The sequence below is a fragment of the Arvicola amphibius genome, chromosome 5, assembly GCF_903992535.2.
Source record: "Arvicola amphibius chromosome 5, mArvAmp1.2, whole genome shotgun sequence".
Lineage (NCBI taxonomy): Eukaryota > Metazoa > Chordata > Mammalia > Rodentia > Cricetidae > Arvicola > Arvicola amphibius.
In genome coordinates, this window is record NC_052051.1 from 135,444,229 (window position 1) to 135,458,836 (window position 14,608).

At 51.4% G+C, this 14,608-nt stretch overlaps 1 protein-coding gene across 2 annotated transcripts in view; it reads left to right on the forward strand.

The window, feature by feature from the left end:
* Positions 1-14,608, forward strand: part of Camk2a (calcium/calmodulin dependent protein kinase II alpha) — a 59,501-nt gene that overhangs the window by 21,199 nt on the left and 23,694 nt on the right. For both annotated transcript variants that reach the window (XM_038329709.1, XM_038329710.1), the window contains exons 3-12: positions 441-500; positions 5,374-5,428; positions 6,207-6,272; positions 6,377-6,449; positions 9,367-9,469; positions 11,138-11,221; positions 11,324-11,418; positions 12,351-12,473; positions 12,803-12,886; positions 14,269-14,311. In XM_038329709.1, the coding sequence (XP_038185637.1) occupies positions 441-500; positions 5,374-5,428; positions 6,207-6,272; positions 6,377-6,449; positions 9,367-9,469; positions 11,138-11,221; positions 11,324-11,418; positions 12,351-12,473; positions 12,803-12,886; positions 14,269-14,311 (786 nt within the window). The remainder of the gene's footprint in view (positions 1-440; positions 501-5,373; positions 5,429-6,206; positions 6,273-6,376; positions 6,450-9,366; positions 9,470-11,137; positions 11,222-11,323; positions 11,419-12,350; positions 12,474-12,802; positions 12,887-14,268; positions 14,312-14,608) is intronic.

A 14,608-nucleotide genomic window follows, 5' to 3' on the forward strand; every position in this document is an offset into this window, starting at 1 on the left:
AGAAACCAGTGGCATCAAGGAGCAGTAGGATCAAGTCATGGCTGGTGATACGGTTTGCCTGCCCAGGGAACTGGTGGTTCCCAGAGGGGACCCAGGAAAGGCAAACTCTGCAGTGCATCTGCCTGGAGCTAGGGTTTGAGGGCAGGCCTGGGGAGTTACAGGGAGTTGGACCTGGGCTCCAGACCTCAGGGTGGTTGGTCCCATCATACAAGAAGGGGTTGGGGAAGGCTGTCCTTGAAGAGCCCTGGATACTGAGGCCCGGAGGGGGACAGGGATTCATCTAGGTCCCCGCCACCTACTTGCCCTTTCTGGGAACTCAGAAGCCCTGGAATGTAGTGTGCATTTTCCAGTGCCTGGGGCCACCCTTTCAGAGGAAAGGACGGTAGAAGCAGGGTGAGAGTCTAACATTTCTGGGATTTATGTGGGAATCTGTATTTCAGATCACCAGAAGCTGGAGCGTGAAGCCCGCATCTGCCGCTTGTTGAAGCATCCCAATATCGGTGAGCCCTGGGAGTGTGAAGGGTCCTGGTACAGTGTGGGGTGGTGGGGTGCAGCCACTTTCTTCTCTGGGGATGGAGGCTGTGGAGGAAGATGCAAAAGGGGGCGTCTTGTTCAGGACCAGCTTGCTTTGGGGGAAGGTGAAGAAAAAGGACCCTTCTTCCCTCCCACGCTGCCAGCAGCCTCCTTCGGAAAAGCTGTCTCAGGAAAGCTCTTGAAGCTGAAAAAGAAAGATGAAAATAGGCCAGGGGGAAGCTTGGCCTTGACCAGCAAGGCCCACGCCCCGACCCACCACGTGCAATATTAGCCTGGATCTGTGGCCCTGTCCGGCTTCTGAGTCCTACCCCTGCCTGTCTCTTGCCTTTCTGGGAGCTTGGCCCCTGCCCCAGAGTTAGACCAAGGGCAGTCTTCTGGAGATGCTTGGTCCATGGTGGTAGGACCACAGGGAAGGTCCTAAAACATACTTCATTGTCTTACGTTTCACTACCTATCCCCTCCCATGCATTGAGTCTGCAGATCCCACCAGTCAGGGAGGAGCTGGGCTGTTAGGTCCTGCTCTGTTGGCACAGCTGTGAGACCTTTGTGGGAAAGCAGCCTTCCAGAGCTACTTCCCTCATCTTCACCGGCGCATGGCCTTGTCTTGTCACCTGGGGGTTCTGTGTCATGGCAGCTTCTGCTTTTATAGGCCTGAGATGGGCTCTCAGACAGGAAGCTAAGCTGCTGGTTCCTGGGGCTTGTTTCCAGGTGAGCTGCCTCTGAGTTCTCTGAGGGAGCTCCAGTTCCTACAGCTCCGCCTTCTCCCATGGAGGGGAAGCAGGCTCCTGCACAGAGCAGGAAGAGTTAACTTTCCCCAGGGAGACTGCTCCATCTGCTATTTCAAGCAGAGGCCCCTCCCCTCCCCTGCACAGCAGCCAGAGGCAGCCAGTAGCAGAGAAGAGGCCAAAGGCCACAGCTGGAAGAGGGTCCTAGCTGGACCCTGCTCTGCTTACCTGGGTCCTCCACCGCTCACTGCTGATGGACAGTCCCAGTGAGCTCTGACAGACACCCCATGTCCTCAAGGAGGCTGTCAGGTTGGGAGGAGGAGAGTGACATGTGTGTGTGTGTGTTATCTGTGTGTGTTTGTGCATGTGTCTTTGTCTCTGTATGTGTGTCTGTATCTCTGTGTGTAGTGTCTATGTGTGCATATTTCTGTATGTCTCTCTTTGTGCATGTGCGTCATCTCTCTTTGTGTTTGTTTCTATATGTGTGTCTCTGTGGTGTGTCTCTACATGTGTGTGTCTGTGTGTGGTGTCTGCATGTGTGTGATGTCTACATGTGGTTGCTCTGTCTGTGTGTGTGTGATGTCTATATGAGGTTTCTCTGTGTGTGTGATGTGCACACACATGTTGTCTATATGTCTCTGCATGTGTGTGTCTATGTGTGGTATCTCTGTGCATGTATGGTGCCGTATGTGTTATCTCTGTGTGTGTATGTGTGTGTGTGATGTGCACACACACATGTATCTAGATATTTCTGTATGTGTGTGTGTCTATGTGTGGTATTTCTGTGCATGTGTGGTGCATGTGGTATCTGTGTTTGTGTGTGATGCTCTCACACACACATGTATCCAGATAGGGTTTGCACATGCAGCTGATCTGTCTGAACTCAGTGATCCTGTCTATGTCTCTCTCCCTCCCACTCCCGGCTGTAACGGGAGTACATGGGCCGTGGGGTAACAATCTGTGGCTCAAACACTGCTTTGTTATGATATAACTGACCCTAGACACGATGCCTTACCATTCTGAAATTCAGACTTTTCTGGAAATTCAGAATTACCCCTGCCTTGCTAGGTGTGGTAATTCAATAGAGCATAGTGCAATGCTCTATGGGAATGTGCTTTACAGTGCTCAGGACCCCAAGCCCCATCTGCCCATTTTGCAGCATGATCTCCCCAGGAGACAAGTTTTACCTGCGACCCCACACAGCCTTTGCTCTGCATCATTGGCACAGGTAGACACCCTGACATGCTGAGGTGTAAGAGCCCAGAGATGAGTTGCCACCTTTCTACTGTCTCCATGGAGTTGTTTACTCCTCGTTCACACAATGTCAAGTTTGCTGGAGGCTCTACCACATGTTCAGACCTCTTCTAGGCATGGAGGCTGTCAGGAGAAATGAGGGCGGGAATGCACTTGAGTAAACATGGCTATTTGTGGGGAGCAGAGTCAAGCATGATGCCAGAAGAATCTCAGAGGAACAGAAGCCATGGGCTACTGCTGAAGAAGCTGGAAAAGCCCCAATCTTGCCCAATAACTCATCCCAAGCTGATGCCATCTTGCCAGAGAAACCTAACATGGTATAGATATGGTGCAGGAGCCCAGAGGGCTTCATGCCTGGAGAAATCTGACAAGATCTTATTCTGCTTGGCAAGTCCAGGCAAGGCGGATGGTCTGTTATCTGCTTGTGTCCACTGTCCTGTCCAAAGGCGTGGGAGTGGGGCTCTCAGTACAGGCTGATCCAGCCATGTCTGCAGACATTTTACCCCTCCATTCCTGCCTGGGTGAGAGTGGTACCGTCACCACTTATGATAGACAGACCCCAGAAGTCCATGCTCATGCCAGAGTATAGGAAACCTTGATGGGCTATTCCCAACCTGAGAGTTCAGTGAATAGTTTGGGATGGGAAGATATTCATGAACCATGCTCTATCTGCTGATAGCCTATTGAGCTATGATCTCCTCAATGGAAACGTCCATCAAATGAGTGGAGATTAGTATCCCCACGATCCAATCCCTCCTCATAGCACTATTCACTGGAAATCAAACCTTTAACACACGAGTCTTGGGAGACACTTCATACCCAAAGCCTTTACAGCTTACAGGCATCTAAGAATGCTTTCACTGGTGAGATGGCTCAGCAATTAAGAGCCCTTAACTGCTCTTGCAGAGGGACAGAGTTGGGTTCCCAACACCCTCATCAGGTGACTCACAACTCCAGTTTCAGGGGACCTGAGGTATTTTGGCCTCTGCTGGCACCTGCACTTGTTTGTGTGCGTGCATGCGCACATACACACACACACACACACACACACACACACAGAGAGAGAGAGAGAGAGAGAGAGAGAGAGAGAGAGAGAGAGAGAGAGAGAGAGAACACTCTAAAAGAGAAAGTATACTTCACATACATTTGGCTTAACATTCCAGGTACATGACATGCTTGTAATCCATTTAGGAGGCAGGAGGATTATGAATTAGAGCTACGTCTCTCTAAAGACAAACAAGCAACAAACATCAACAACAGCCACAGTCAAGGTCTGGGGATGCTGCTCAGCCATAGCATCCCTTTGCTCCGTTTAATCCCCAGTGCTATCAAAAGGGAAAAGCTCTTACCATTTTCATTTAAGATTGTGTAACCCCCCCCCCCCCATCATCTTCTATCTCTGGTGGCCATCTCCAATCCCCGGGGGCATCCATTCAGGAATTGCCTCTCAGTCCACCGAATTTATGTATGAGTCTGAAGGCCATGGACCACTCAAGGGTTGTACTCAGGCCATTGGCACACACCCAGTGATGCTAGCTATGGCTTCCGGTGAGAAGGGAGCTTACAACCCTGTTGTCTACTTCTCTTCATCTTCCCCGACAGACTTATATCAGACCTGAGCTCAAACATCTTTTTAGAAATAAGTCACACAAATGGATGCAGCTAGAAAACATCATTTTGAGTGAGGTAACTTAGACCCAGAAAGACAATTATCATGTGTACTTACTCATAAGTAGGTTTTAAACATAAAGCAAAGAAAACCAGTCTACAAATCACAATCCCAGAGAACCTAGACAACAATGAGGATCCTAAGAGAGACGTACATGGATCTAATCTACATGGGTGGTAGAAAAAGACAAGATCTCCTGAGTAAATTGGGAGCATGGGGACCTTGGGAGAGGGTTGGAGGGGAGGGGAGAGGCAGGGAGGGGGCAGAGAAAAATGTAGAGCTCAATAAAAATCAATAAAATTAAAAAATTAAAAAAAAGAACGCCACAATTTTACATTTTGCCTTTTTACCAAATGACATAATTTGGAGAAGATTCCAAACCAGCGGGTGAACTTCCGAATCATTCCAACAGCTGTGTGGCTTCTATTGTGTAGGAGGATCCTAATTGTCTCAGTCAGCACCCCCACCCCGACTGTCAATGACACAGAGAAGGATGGGAACCCTAGGCTTGTAAGAACTTGGTCCTTGGCTAACAGGACATAGCTTCCAGAGCCAGTGCTAGGCTGCAGGCCCTTCTTTTAAAAGCTGAGCAATTTAGAGAGCTTCTGGGCTCCTGGGAGCTTTGCCTCTCTGTTCCTGGTAAATGAGGTGTGAAGAGATGGCAAATTTGCAGCCATCAGAGTGCAGGAACCAACTGCTGTCTCTCTCACTCCAGCCCCAGGGAACACTATTGTCTTAGACTGCAGAGCAGGGATGTCAGTCCGGGGCCAGCACAGAGTGGGCATGGCTGTGCACCTCATGGGACTCCTGTAACGACCTAGCACAGTCTAAATAAGGAGAAAAGAGGTTCAGAGAGGCATAGTAACTTGCCCAGGTACCATCACACAGCCAGTTTGTGGCAGAGACCAGCACCGCTGGCTCTTGTACCACTCTGGTTTGCCCAGCAATGGATGTGAGGGCTGGAACAGGGAGAGGGACCAAGCTGACACACAGAGGTCTTCAGTCTTTACCCCTAGTCTCCTTTCAGTAATGTTGGGGGTCTTGGTGTGGTCAGCCCATTCCCCTTGCTTTTGTCGAAAGTCTGTGCTCAGGGACTGAGGGTGGAGGTGGTGATTCCAGGAATCCGATAGGGACAGAGGGGTGGGGAGCAGTGAACCCCCGTGTAACCAGTCACTTTGGCCCTGTCCACAGTCCGGCTCCATGACAGCATCTCCGAGGAGGGACATCACTACCTTATCTTCGATTTGTGAGTCTTTTCCACACACACCCCGACGTGCCATGGGAGAAGGGTGTCTAGGCAGGGGCGACCCTTATGGACTCGGTCTGAGGACTCAGTCCGAATGCTCTTAGAGTTCCCCTAAATGTCGCCGTCCACTGCCCAAGCTGTGCAAGCTGGTCTTTCTGTTTAAAACACCAGGCACATTCGACCAGCATCATCAGTTTATTTTTGCTTCTCTATTTGTGGCCAGTGATGCTGTCTTGCCGCTCACGGTAGTGATATCAAGTTCCATTTTGAAATCTGGTTTGTCAAAGCAGGAACAAAATGACAGGCGTCAGTTATTCTTGGGTGGGCAGTGGCAATCGGTGAAGATGCTGGTCTGGTCTGTAAAACAGTGGTGTTGGGGGGCAGGCATGTTGGGGACAGGAGCACACGAGAAATCTCCATAGCTTCCACGTGATTAAAAAAACAAAAATGATTTAAAAATAAACAGAAAAGTAAGCCAAGCAAAACCAAATGGACCATGGGCTTCCAGAAGCCTCATGGACCCAATGATTGCTTCTGAGCTATTGTCCCCAGCAGTCTGGACCCAGTGTGAGGAGGAAGAGGCATCAGGGAAAGCTGGGTGTGTCAGAAAACAGGAAGGGGGTGGCAGCAGGGACATTCATGATCCAGTTCTTCCATTGAGGGCTGGTATTCTAAGGTCCCTGGCCCTGCCCTTCTCAGATGATTTCCAGAAGGTTCCTCCAGGCCAGGTGGCACCTGGAGTCTCAGTGGAAGGGTGACTCCATGCCTGTCTCCCCAGGGTCACTGGTGGGGAGCTGTTTGAAGACATCGTGGCCCGGGAGTATTACAGTGAGGCCGATGCCAGGTGAGTATAAGGTGCAGCCTAGCAGAGGCGCCTGGAGGGAGGGGGAGGGTGCCCTTGCCTGCAGCCAGCTTCCCAGAGGCCTGACCCCTCCCCTTTCTCTCCAGTCACTGCATCCAGCAGATCCTGGAGGCTGTGCTGCATTGTCACCAGATGGGAGTAGTGCACCGAGACTTGAAGGTGAGTAACCCTGGAGAAGCCCAGCCCCTTGGCTCTGCACTCCTATCCTGCCCCCATAAAAGAGCGCCACCCAAGTCCCTTCCAACTGGGGCCTGCGAAGGGAACTCAGTAACTCAGCCAGGTCCTCTGCTCTGCGTCCCCCCCCCCCCCACCCGAATTCCTCTAATTTCTCCACCTTGAGGTGGGTGACTGTTTTCCCAGCTGTCAAAGCTGTCAGGTCAGGAAACTGAGTTCAGGGAGGTAGGACTACTAGGCCTAGGCCCCACGCAGGTTTGTGCCAGGCAGGTGAAGTGCATCAGACTGAGGCGGCCATGTGGGCTGGAAAGGGAGCAGAACTCAGCCTCCTGCCTTGTTAACTACTTGACTTTTTTTTAGTTTCTTTATTTTATGTGTTTGAGATGTATGTATATGCATCACATGTATGCATCCTATGTGCACCCCATGCATGCCTGGTGACTGTGGAGACCAGAAGAGGGCATTGGACCCCCTAGAACTGGAGTTTCAGACAGTTTCAAAACTCCATGTGAGCACTAGGACTCAAACCCTGGTCCTCTGGAAGAGCAAGAAGCCAGTGTTCTTAATCGTTGAGCCATCTTTCTAACCCATTGGCTGGACTATCTTGCAGGTGACTCAGCTCCCCTACAGAGGGGTTGTCATGGCAACCTCTACCCATTGATGAGGGTGTCAAACAAAACCATAACGTTCCTGGAATACAGGCATCCTGTTACTCTTGCTCCTGGGTCTCTGTCAGGCAGAGGAGAAGAAAACAGGGCGTGGAGACCCTCTGTGCCCCCTTTTTGCCCACCTGAATGAAAGGGATAGCATTAATAAGCCTAGCATTGTCATGTCTAGCATTGTCATGGGCTGCGTGACCTTACCCAATAAGTATGGACCTCATGGATCTCCTTCGTCAGCCTTATGACATCAGCAGTCAGTAACTCACAGAACCCTCATTTTACAAAAGAGGAAACAAACTGAGAGAGTCCAAGGGGTTTGTCAAGGGTCTGCATTTCAGTGGAGTCTGAGCAAGGACGAGGATCCCTGGCTTCCTTTCAGCCCAGAGCCTGTGACCCTTCCCCTCAGAGCCTGTGCCCACCCCCCTCCCACAGTGTAGGTCTAGAAAGCTATTTAATCCAATTCAGCTTCTGCAGTAGCCACTCTGGGACAAGCATGCCAGGTGTCCAGGAATCTTGGTCATCAGCAACTTTGCAGACATCCTCTGGGGTAGCTCTGACAAGAACATTCACTGTGGACACTGCCTGCAGCCCCAGTTTGGAATACAAGAAGACTTGGGAATTGAGCTATTGAGGAATCCTCAGGCTTCCCAGAGCTGCAACCCCCATTCCCACCACCTTTTGAGCCTGGATAACCTCCCTGGTCAGCCAGTCCCCATCCTTGCTCAGGACACAGTGCTCTGAAAAGGTTCCCTACCTTTATCTTACCATCTTAGGCCCTCCTTGAGGTCTCACCTGTGCTCCAGGTGAGTTCCCTCTACCTAGGTGACAAAAAGGTAGGCAGAGGAACAAGGTCTCAGTCTGAGGGAAGGGTGGCTTTCCCCAAGGGTCTGTTCTCGTTATGGTAACAGACTATGCTGGGGAAGAGGAAGCCGGAGAGCTGAGAAGCGGCCCAGATTTAGGCCACTCTGGAATCACTAATTAGTGGTACATTCATCAAATCAGGGCAGAACACTACTGAGACACAGGACATGTTGGGAACACAGCCCCTGCGGACAAAGGAGGCCTCACCAAGCCAGGTGGAAGGGTCTTATTTCTTTGTGCCAAGCTAGATTTGGACCGCCAAAGGTCAGGTGGGGGTCCTGGAAGTCCCGCTGGGAAAGAGCAAAAGCCAGAGCAGACACCAGCTGTCGCAACAGAGGGCTTCAGCCCCGCCCCCAGCAGGAAGTTTGAGCACCAGGGCCTGGCGCTCATCAAGCAGAACCCGAAGCACTGCTGTTTACACACCTAGACACCGCACTACAAGGCAGGCATCTGTCCCTTTTCTCTGAAAGGAAGAACCATCAGAGCAGGGAAATCATTTGGCCAGGTTCCATCACAGCCCTGGCAGCGCTGGAATTAGAAGCTGAGACCAAGTGTGGAACTCCATAGTCTCAGCTCCGCTTTGTCCAGAGTCTCAAGGTGGAAAAAGTTAGGCACCTAGGCCATAGGCAGCAGCCTTGGTGCCCCAGGGGTCAGCTGTGGGCATCCCCCATGTCAACCGTGGTCCCACATCCAAGCCCCGTTGTCTGTAAGATGGAGTCAGCCTTTGCCGTGATACCTGTCATTTAACAGCTATAATAAGTCACTCACTCCCTCAGGGGTCCACTTTCTCCCTCTTATGGATGTGATACCATGCACATAAGAAGCTAGCACGGACTAGAGAGAGCCTTTTGGAGGGCTGACATGAGTCTGAGAACAGGACAGGTATTTGGGAGATGAGCGAGCCATTTAGGGAGCACAGGCAACACAAAGGCCCTGAGCTGGGGCTAGGGGACTGTTAGGAGGGGTGGAAGCCGTCACCGTGGGAAGCAAGGATTAATACCTGTCCTGGGATCCCTGGGACCACTGGTGAGAGGTTGATTGTGGACCACAGCACTGAGCTGGTGCTAAAAGATGCAGCTGTTTTCTTAAGGAGGACAGGCTGTGTCACCATGGTCCATCTCAGCTCTCCCCAGCCCCAGCTCTCAACCCTGGGGAGGCTGTAGGAGAAAGAATCTTTCTGTTACAAAAGCTGAGGGTCTTGCCATAGTCCCATGCTTGGGCACAGGAACTCAGAATCCTGGATCCTGAGGTGTGGAAGGGGATGAGACCCTGAACCATTCAGCCATTCTTCCTGTGTGCCCAAGCTGCCGGTGAGGTTCTAAACCTACTGACTATCTCTTGGTCCCTCCTCCCCTCTCTCCCTTCCTGGCCCCGGGAAGCCTGAGAACCTGTTGCTGGCCTCGAAGCTCAAGGGTGCTGCAGTGAAGCTGGCAGACTTCGGCCTGGCCATAGAGGTTGAGGGGGAGCAGCAGGCATGGTTTGGTGAGTGGGGTGTGGAGTGGCGGGGAAGGGAAGGGCATACTCCGGGCAACATGTGTGCTCCTAGGAACCCTCTGTTCAAGATGAGAAGGCCTAGAGATGGCTGTTTGGCTGTCTAGGGTTGCCCCTAGTCAGCCTCTGGGCTAGTGGGCAGTGCCTACTTCTTTCCCTCAGGACTAGGTTTAGGCAAAGGACCATCACTAACCAGTGGTACATCTTGTTTGTGAGGGCATGCACTTCAAGATTGGCAGGAACTCTGGAGGGTTCCCCTGACCCTGGATGCTGGGTGTTACAGAGAATGGACAAGCTAAGCGGCTTAGGAAAGGTCAGAACTGGACAACTGTAGAGCCCTGGTGCTTGAGTGTAGATAATCCAGCGTGCCTCAGGACTGGAAATAATGGGGCACGTTTTCTCCTTCGGAGTACTTCTTAGTGAGCAATAGTGACCAGTGGTTAAGACCCGGAATGCTTAAACTGGGTGTGACAGCAATGGCCTCTAATCCCAGCACCTGAAACTAGAAGCATAACAACAAGGGTTCAAGGCTAGCCTGGGCTACATATATGAGACCCTGCCTTAAAACTAAACAAAAACAAATAAGAGCCAGAGTTCTGGGTTCAAATCCCGACTCTGCTACTTACAAGGTGTGTGGTTTTAATCAAGTCTTGTTTTCTTCATCTCTTAGAAGAGGATAGTAGCATGTCCCTCAGGGATCCCAAGACGGTAACTAATAACAGGCATGTGAAGTGACCAGCCCAATGCTTAGCACACATCTGCAGCAACTAGTAACTACTCCTGAGGTGACTAGTTAAGATATCTAGTTAAGATATCTCGGTGTTCATTATTCCAACAATCTTCTCAGAATTGAGAAGTATTAAAGGTAAGATCATCTAATCCTTTATCTGACAGAATAGGAAACTAAGGTCTAGAAAGTAAATACACACATATATACACATCACATATACACAACATACACACATATGCACACACATGCACACACACGACATACAATACACACACAACAGACAATACATGTACACATGCTCACACACATGCACACACACCACACACAATACACACACATGCACACATATATACAGCACACACAATACACACACATGCACACGTATATACAGCACACACAATACACACACATGCACACATATACACATACACACACTCACACATACACAACATACACCACACAATGCATGTACACACACACACTCACATACACACAGCACACACACACAGAGCTTAGCCAGAGTTAGGACCAAATTTCCGTCATCTCATGAGCAGCCCTTGATCAGGGTGTCGGGTATGGGCAATGGATCAGCTCTTAAAGGCCACCAGCAAGTGGTAGGTAATGACTACAGGGAAGGTTGGGACCCATAGTAAAAGGAGCTCTGTGATTGATTATTGTTGTCTACTGAGGCTCTGGATGGCAAGTAGAAGGCAGGTGTGGTATATACCTGTCTGGTCCAGACTGGAGTACAGGCCTCATCAGCTTACCAAGACCCCTGGGTTTGCACAGTACGACCCCAGCTTTGGGGCATGGCTGTGTTCTCCAGCTCCAGGGCTATCCTCGTCCCCTCTCCTGCAGGGTCTTGCTCCAGGCTACTCACGTGCCAACCTCTGTGTGTGTGTCTGCCTGTCTGTGTGTCTGGGGAGCAGGGTTCGCAGGGACACCTGGATACCTCTCCCCAGAAGTGCTGCGGAAGGACCCGTACGGGAAGCCCGTGGACCTGTGGGCCTGCGGTGAGTCCATCCAAAGGCCTGATTGTCACCTGGACCCAGAGGTCCCTCTCCACTTCCCCTCACTCTCCTGTTTCACCGCTCCTCTCCTGCTCCTCTCCCCAGGGGTCATCCTGTACATCTTGCTGGTTGGGTACCCCCCATTCTGGGACGAGGACCAGCACCGCCTGTACCAGCAGATCAAGGCTGGCGCCTATGATGTGAGTGTCGCTCCCCTCTCCCGCTGATGCTCCCCTTCTGCTGAGAACCAGTGGCCTAGGAGGCCAGAGACCTGGGGACACACCAGTACTCACCACTGCAGGGTGGGTTACCCCAAGACTGACCAGCAGAGCCAGGCTATGACCATCTAAAAGTAATGGAATTTATTCTATGGAGCACTAGCAGGTAGAGGCAAGGAACAGGCTCCAAGCATATTTATTTATAATTAATTAATTTTAAAAAGATAATGTCTCATGAGACTAGGTGGTCTGAGAGTCACTATGTAGCCAAGGCCTCCTGAGTCTCCCGTGCCCCCTTCCCAAGTGCTGAGATAGTCATGTGTCCCACCACACCTGACTCTGAGACATGCCTTTTTTTCTTCCATATATTAAAATAACTGAGGCTGGGCGGTGGTGGCGCACGCCTTTAATCCCAGCACTCGGGAGGCAGAGGCAGACGGATCTCTGTGAGTTCAAGGCCAGCCTGGTCTACAAGAGCTAGTTCCAGGACAGGCTCAAAAGCCACAGAGAAACTCTGTCTCGAAAAACCAAAAAAAAAAAAAAAAAAAAAAAAAAAAAAAAAAAAAAAAAAAAAAAAAACCAAAACAAAAACTAAAATAACCGAACACTTCTCTCTCATTCTTCTAAATATTTTACATGTATTATCACATGGAACCATCACTCCAATCTATGACATAGTCATAATCTATTACCCTTCAGTATACACACAGAGAGAGGTTGAGGAGGAAGAGGCTTTAGTGACTGGTACCCTGGTGTAGCCGTCTGCATCTGGTACCCAAGTTTCTAAGTACCTGTGGATGCCTGAGAGGTTGGGCATGAGAACCCCTGCCTGCTCCCCTGCCAGTCAGGGGCTGGAGGATTGCAGGGGTGGCCTGGGGCAGGCTAGGCAAACCTGGCCCCTCTGCCCCTTCCAGTTCCCATCGCCAGAATGGGACACCGTCACCCCTGAAGCCAAGGATCTCATCAATAAGATGCTGACCATCAACCCATCCAAACGTATCACAGCCGCTGAGGCTCTCAAGCACCCCTGGATCTCGGTGAGCCTTTTTCAGCCCAGCCCACTCAGGAGGCCCAGTCCCTCAGGGTCTGTCCTTCACCCCCACAGCTTCAGGGTGGGGCTGAGGGGGCCTTATCCAAGGATTTCTGGCTCACTGTGGGTCTCAGGGACAATATAGAATTGAAGGATATTCTGGGTTGGTTGGCATCATGCCGGGGGCTGGCACTAGCGCTGGCCAACCAGTGCCACCATCCTAACCATCCCACACCATGTGGCAGGATGAAGGATGATCCTCCTTAAGACATTGTCATTTCTGCTCAAATGCCGTTGGGTCGGTCTGCCCTCACACGGTTCTTACCCTTTCTCCAGCACCGCTCTACTGTGGCCTCCTGCATGCACAGACAGGAGACCGTGGACTGCCTGAAGAAGTTCAATGCCAGAAGGAAACTGAAGGTAACCGGTCCCTATCTGTGGCATCCCTGAGCTCACTACTTCTTTCCTTCATCCGTTTCACGTGTGCTTGCTGGGCACTCTTGCACGCTGGTCACCAAGGGTTTGGGGGAGTGAGCAGCAGATCTGACCCCATCCCACCCTGTCTGTACTCTGGTTGAGAGGACAGACAAGCAGGACACTGCTGGGGCCTGGAGAGGGTGGGTACTGTGGCTGACGGGGTGGGAACATATCAGGGCAGCGGCATTCTCTGGTCTGAAGGATTCTGGGGAGGGTTTCAGGCGGCCTTCCTGGAGGCAGGGGCCTTTGTGTGTCTTGGGAACAAATAGGTGTAGAGTGGCAAGGGGGAGATTGGTCCAGATGGAGCGGCGGCTTGTACAGCGTCTGTAAGAGGGAGCACTACTCTCTAGGGGACCACAGATGGTTTGAGAGAGGTTGTTTTATGTGTGTGGGGGGGCAACATGTGACCAGACATGATACCACACTTCTGTGTGTGAGAGAGAAAACCCCAGCATGGAGGAAGAATGGATGAGTCCATTAGAGACAGGTTGAGGGGCCTGTGAAAGCCACTGTAGAATCAAAGTGGGTCCTGAGCTGAGCCTTCTCAGCAGGTCTTGGACTCAGTAGGCTAAGAAGGCTTCTCTAGGATAGCTAGCTGTCAGTGTGTCCTACGGAGACAGTGAGGGCAGATGTGGAGGCCTTGACTCACTGGGAACTCCCTTACCTACTGCTCCCAGACCTGGAATGGAAGCCCATGGCATGATGACTGGCACAATGTCGGGGAAACTGAGTTACTCCCACCCCACTGGCAGCTGTCCCCAGAGAAGGAAGTTTCCCAGTGTGGGAATCAGGGATTCTTAACCTGAGGGGCTGTTGGATTTGGAGATGGTCTAGTCAGGTCTTAATGAGACACCACGAGGACCAGTTGGGCCCTGGTTTCCAGCCCTGCACCAACAGAAACGGCCTCTCTAAGTTGATATCCTCCTGGCTATGATCCAGGGGCTGTGGAGGGAAGAACTGATTCTAGAGCCAGATTCTCCAAGCCTAGCAGCATAAGCATTGTCTGCCTTTCTCAACCCAGACAAGAAACGTCCGTAGCCTTTAGGAGCCCCTGTTCGGGTGTTCTTGTGTCCATTAGCTTTTCTAGACTGTAGGACCTATGAATGTCTGCTCCTATCTCAAGAACTGTGCCTGCCAAAGCTGCTCCTCCAGAGAGAGCAGATGGGCCCTGGGCTGGAGGGTGGGGAGGGGTCACATGGAGGGGCGGGAGCTTTGGTTTGTCTCTGAAGGGCACACTGCCTGTTCTCCCCCGATGTAACTTCTGTTCCTGCCTATGTTCCTCCCCTCACCTGTGCCTCTTCTCTGGCCCATCTTATCTGTTGCAGGGAGCCATCCTCACCACTATGCTGGCCACCAGGAACTTCTCCGGTAGGTGGTGGGGTTAGAGTCCCCAGTACATCCTGTACTGGCCTGCTGGATGCCATTACACTGTTGGGTAGCCGGGTGTCCCCAGAGACTGCAGAAGATACCGCAGTCCAGGCTTTGTTAATCCATCACAATCAGCACGGAGAAAGGAAAGGAGAGATTAAAAGTCAGCAAACGGAGGCCTGGTTAGAGGTTCAGTCTGGTTTCCCAACCCAAAGCAGCACTGGGGTTTTCAGGCCAGGCCACTAGAGGAGTAGACAGTTATTGCGGTCTAATTCCAGCAGGAAGGAGTGAGACTTT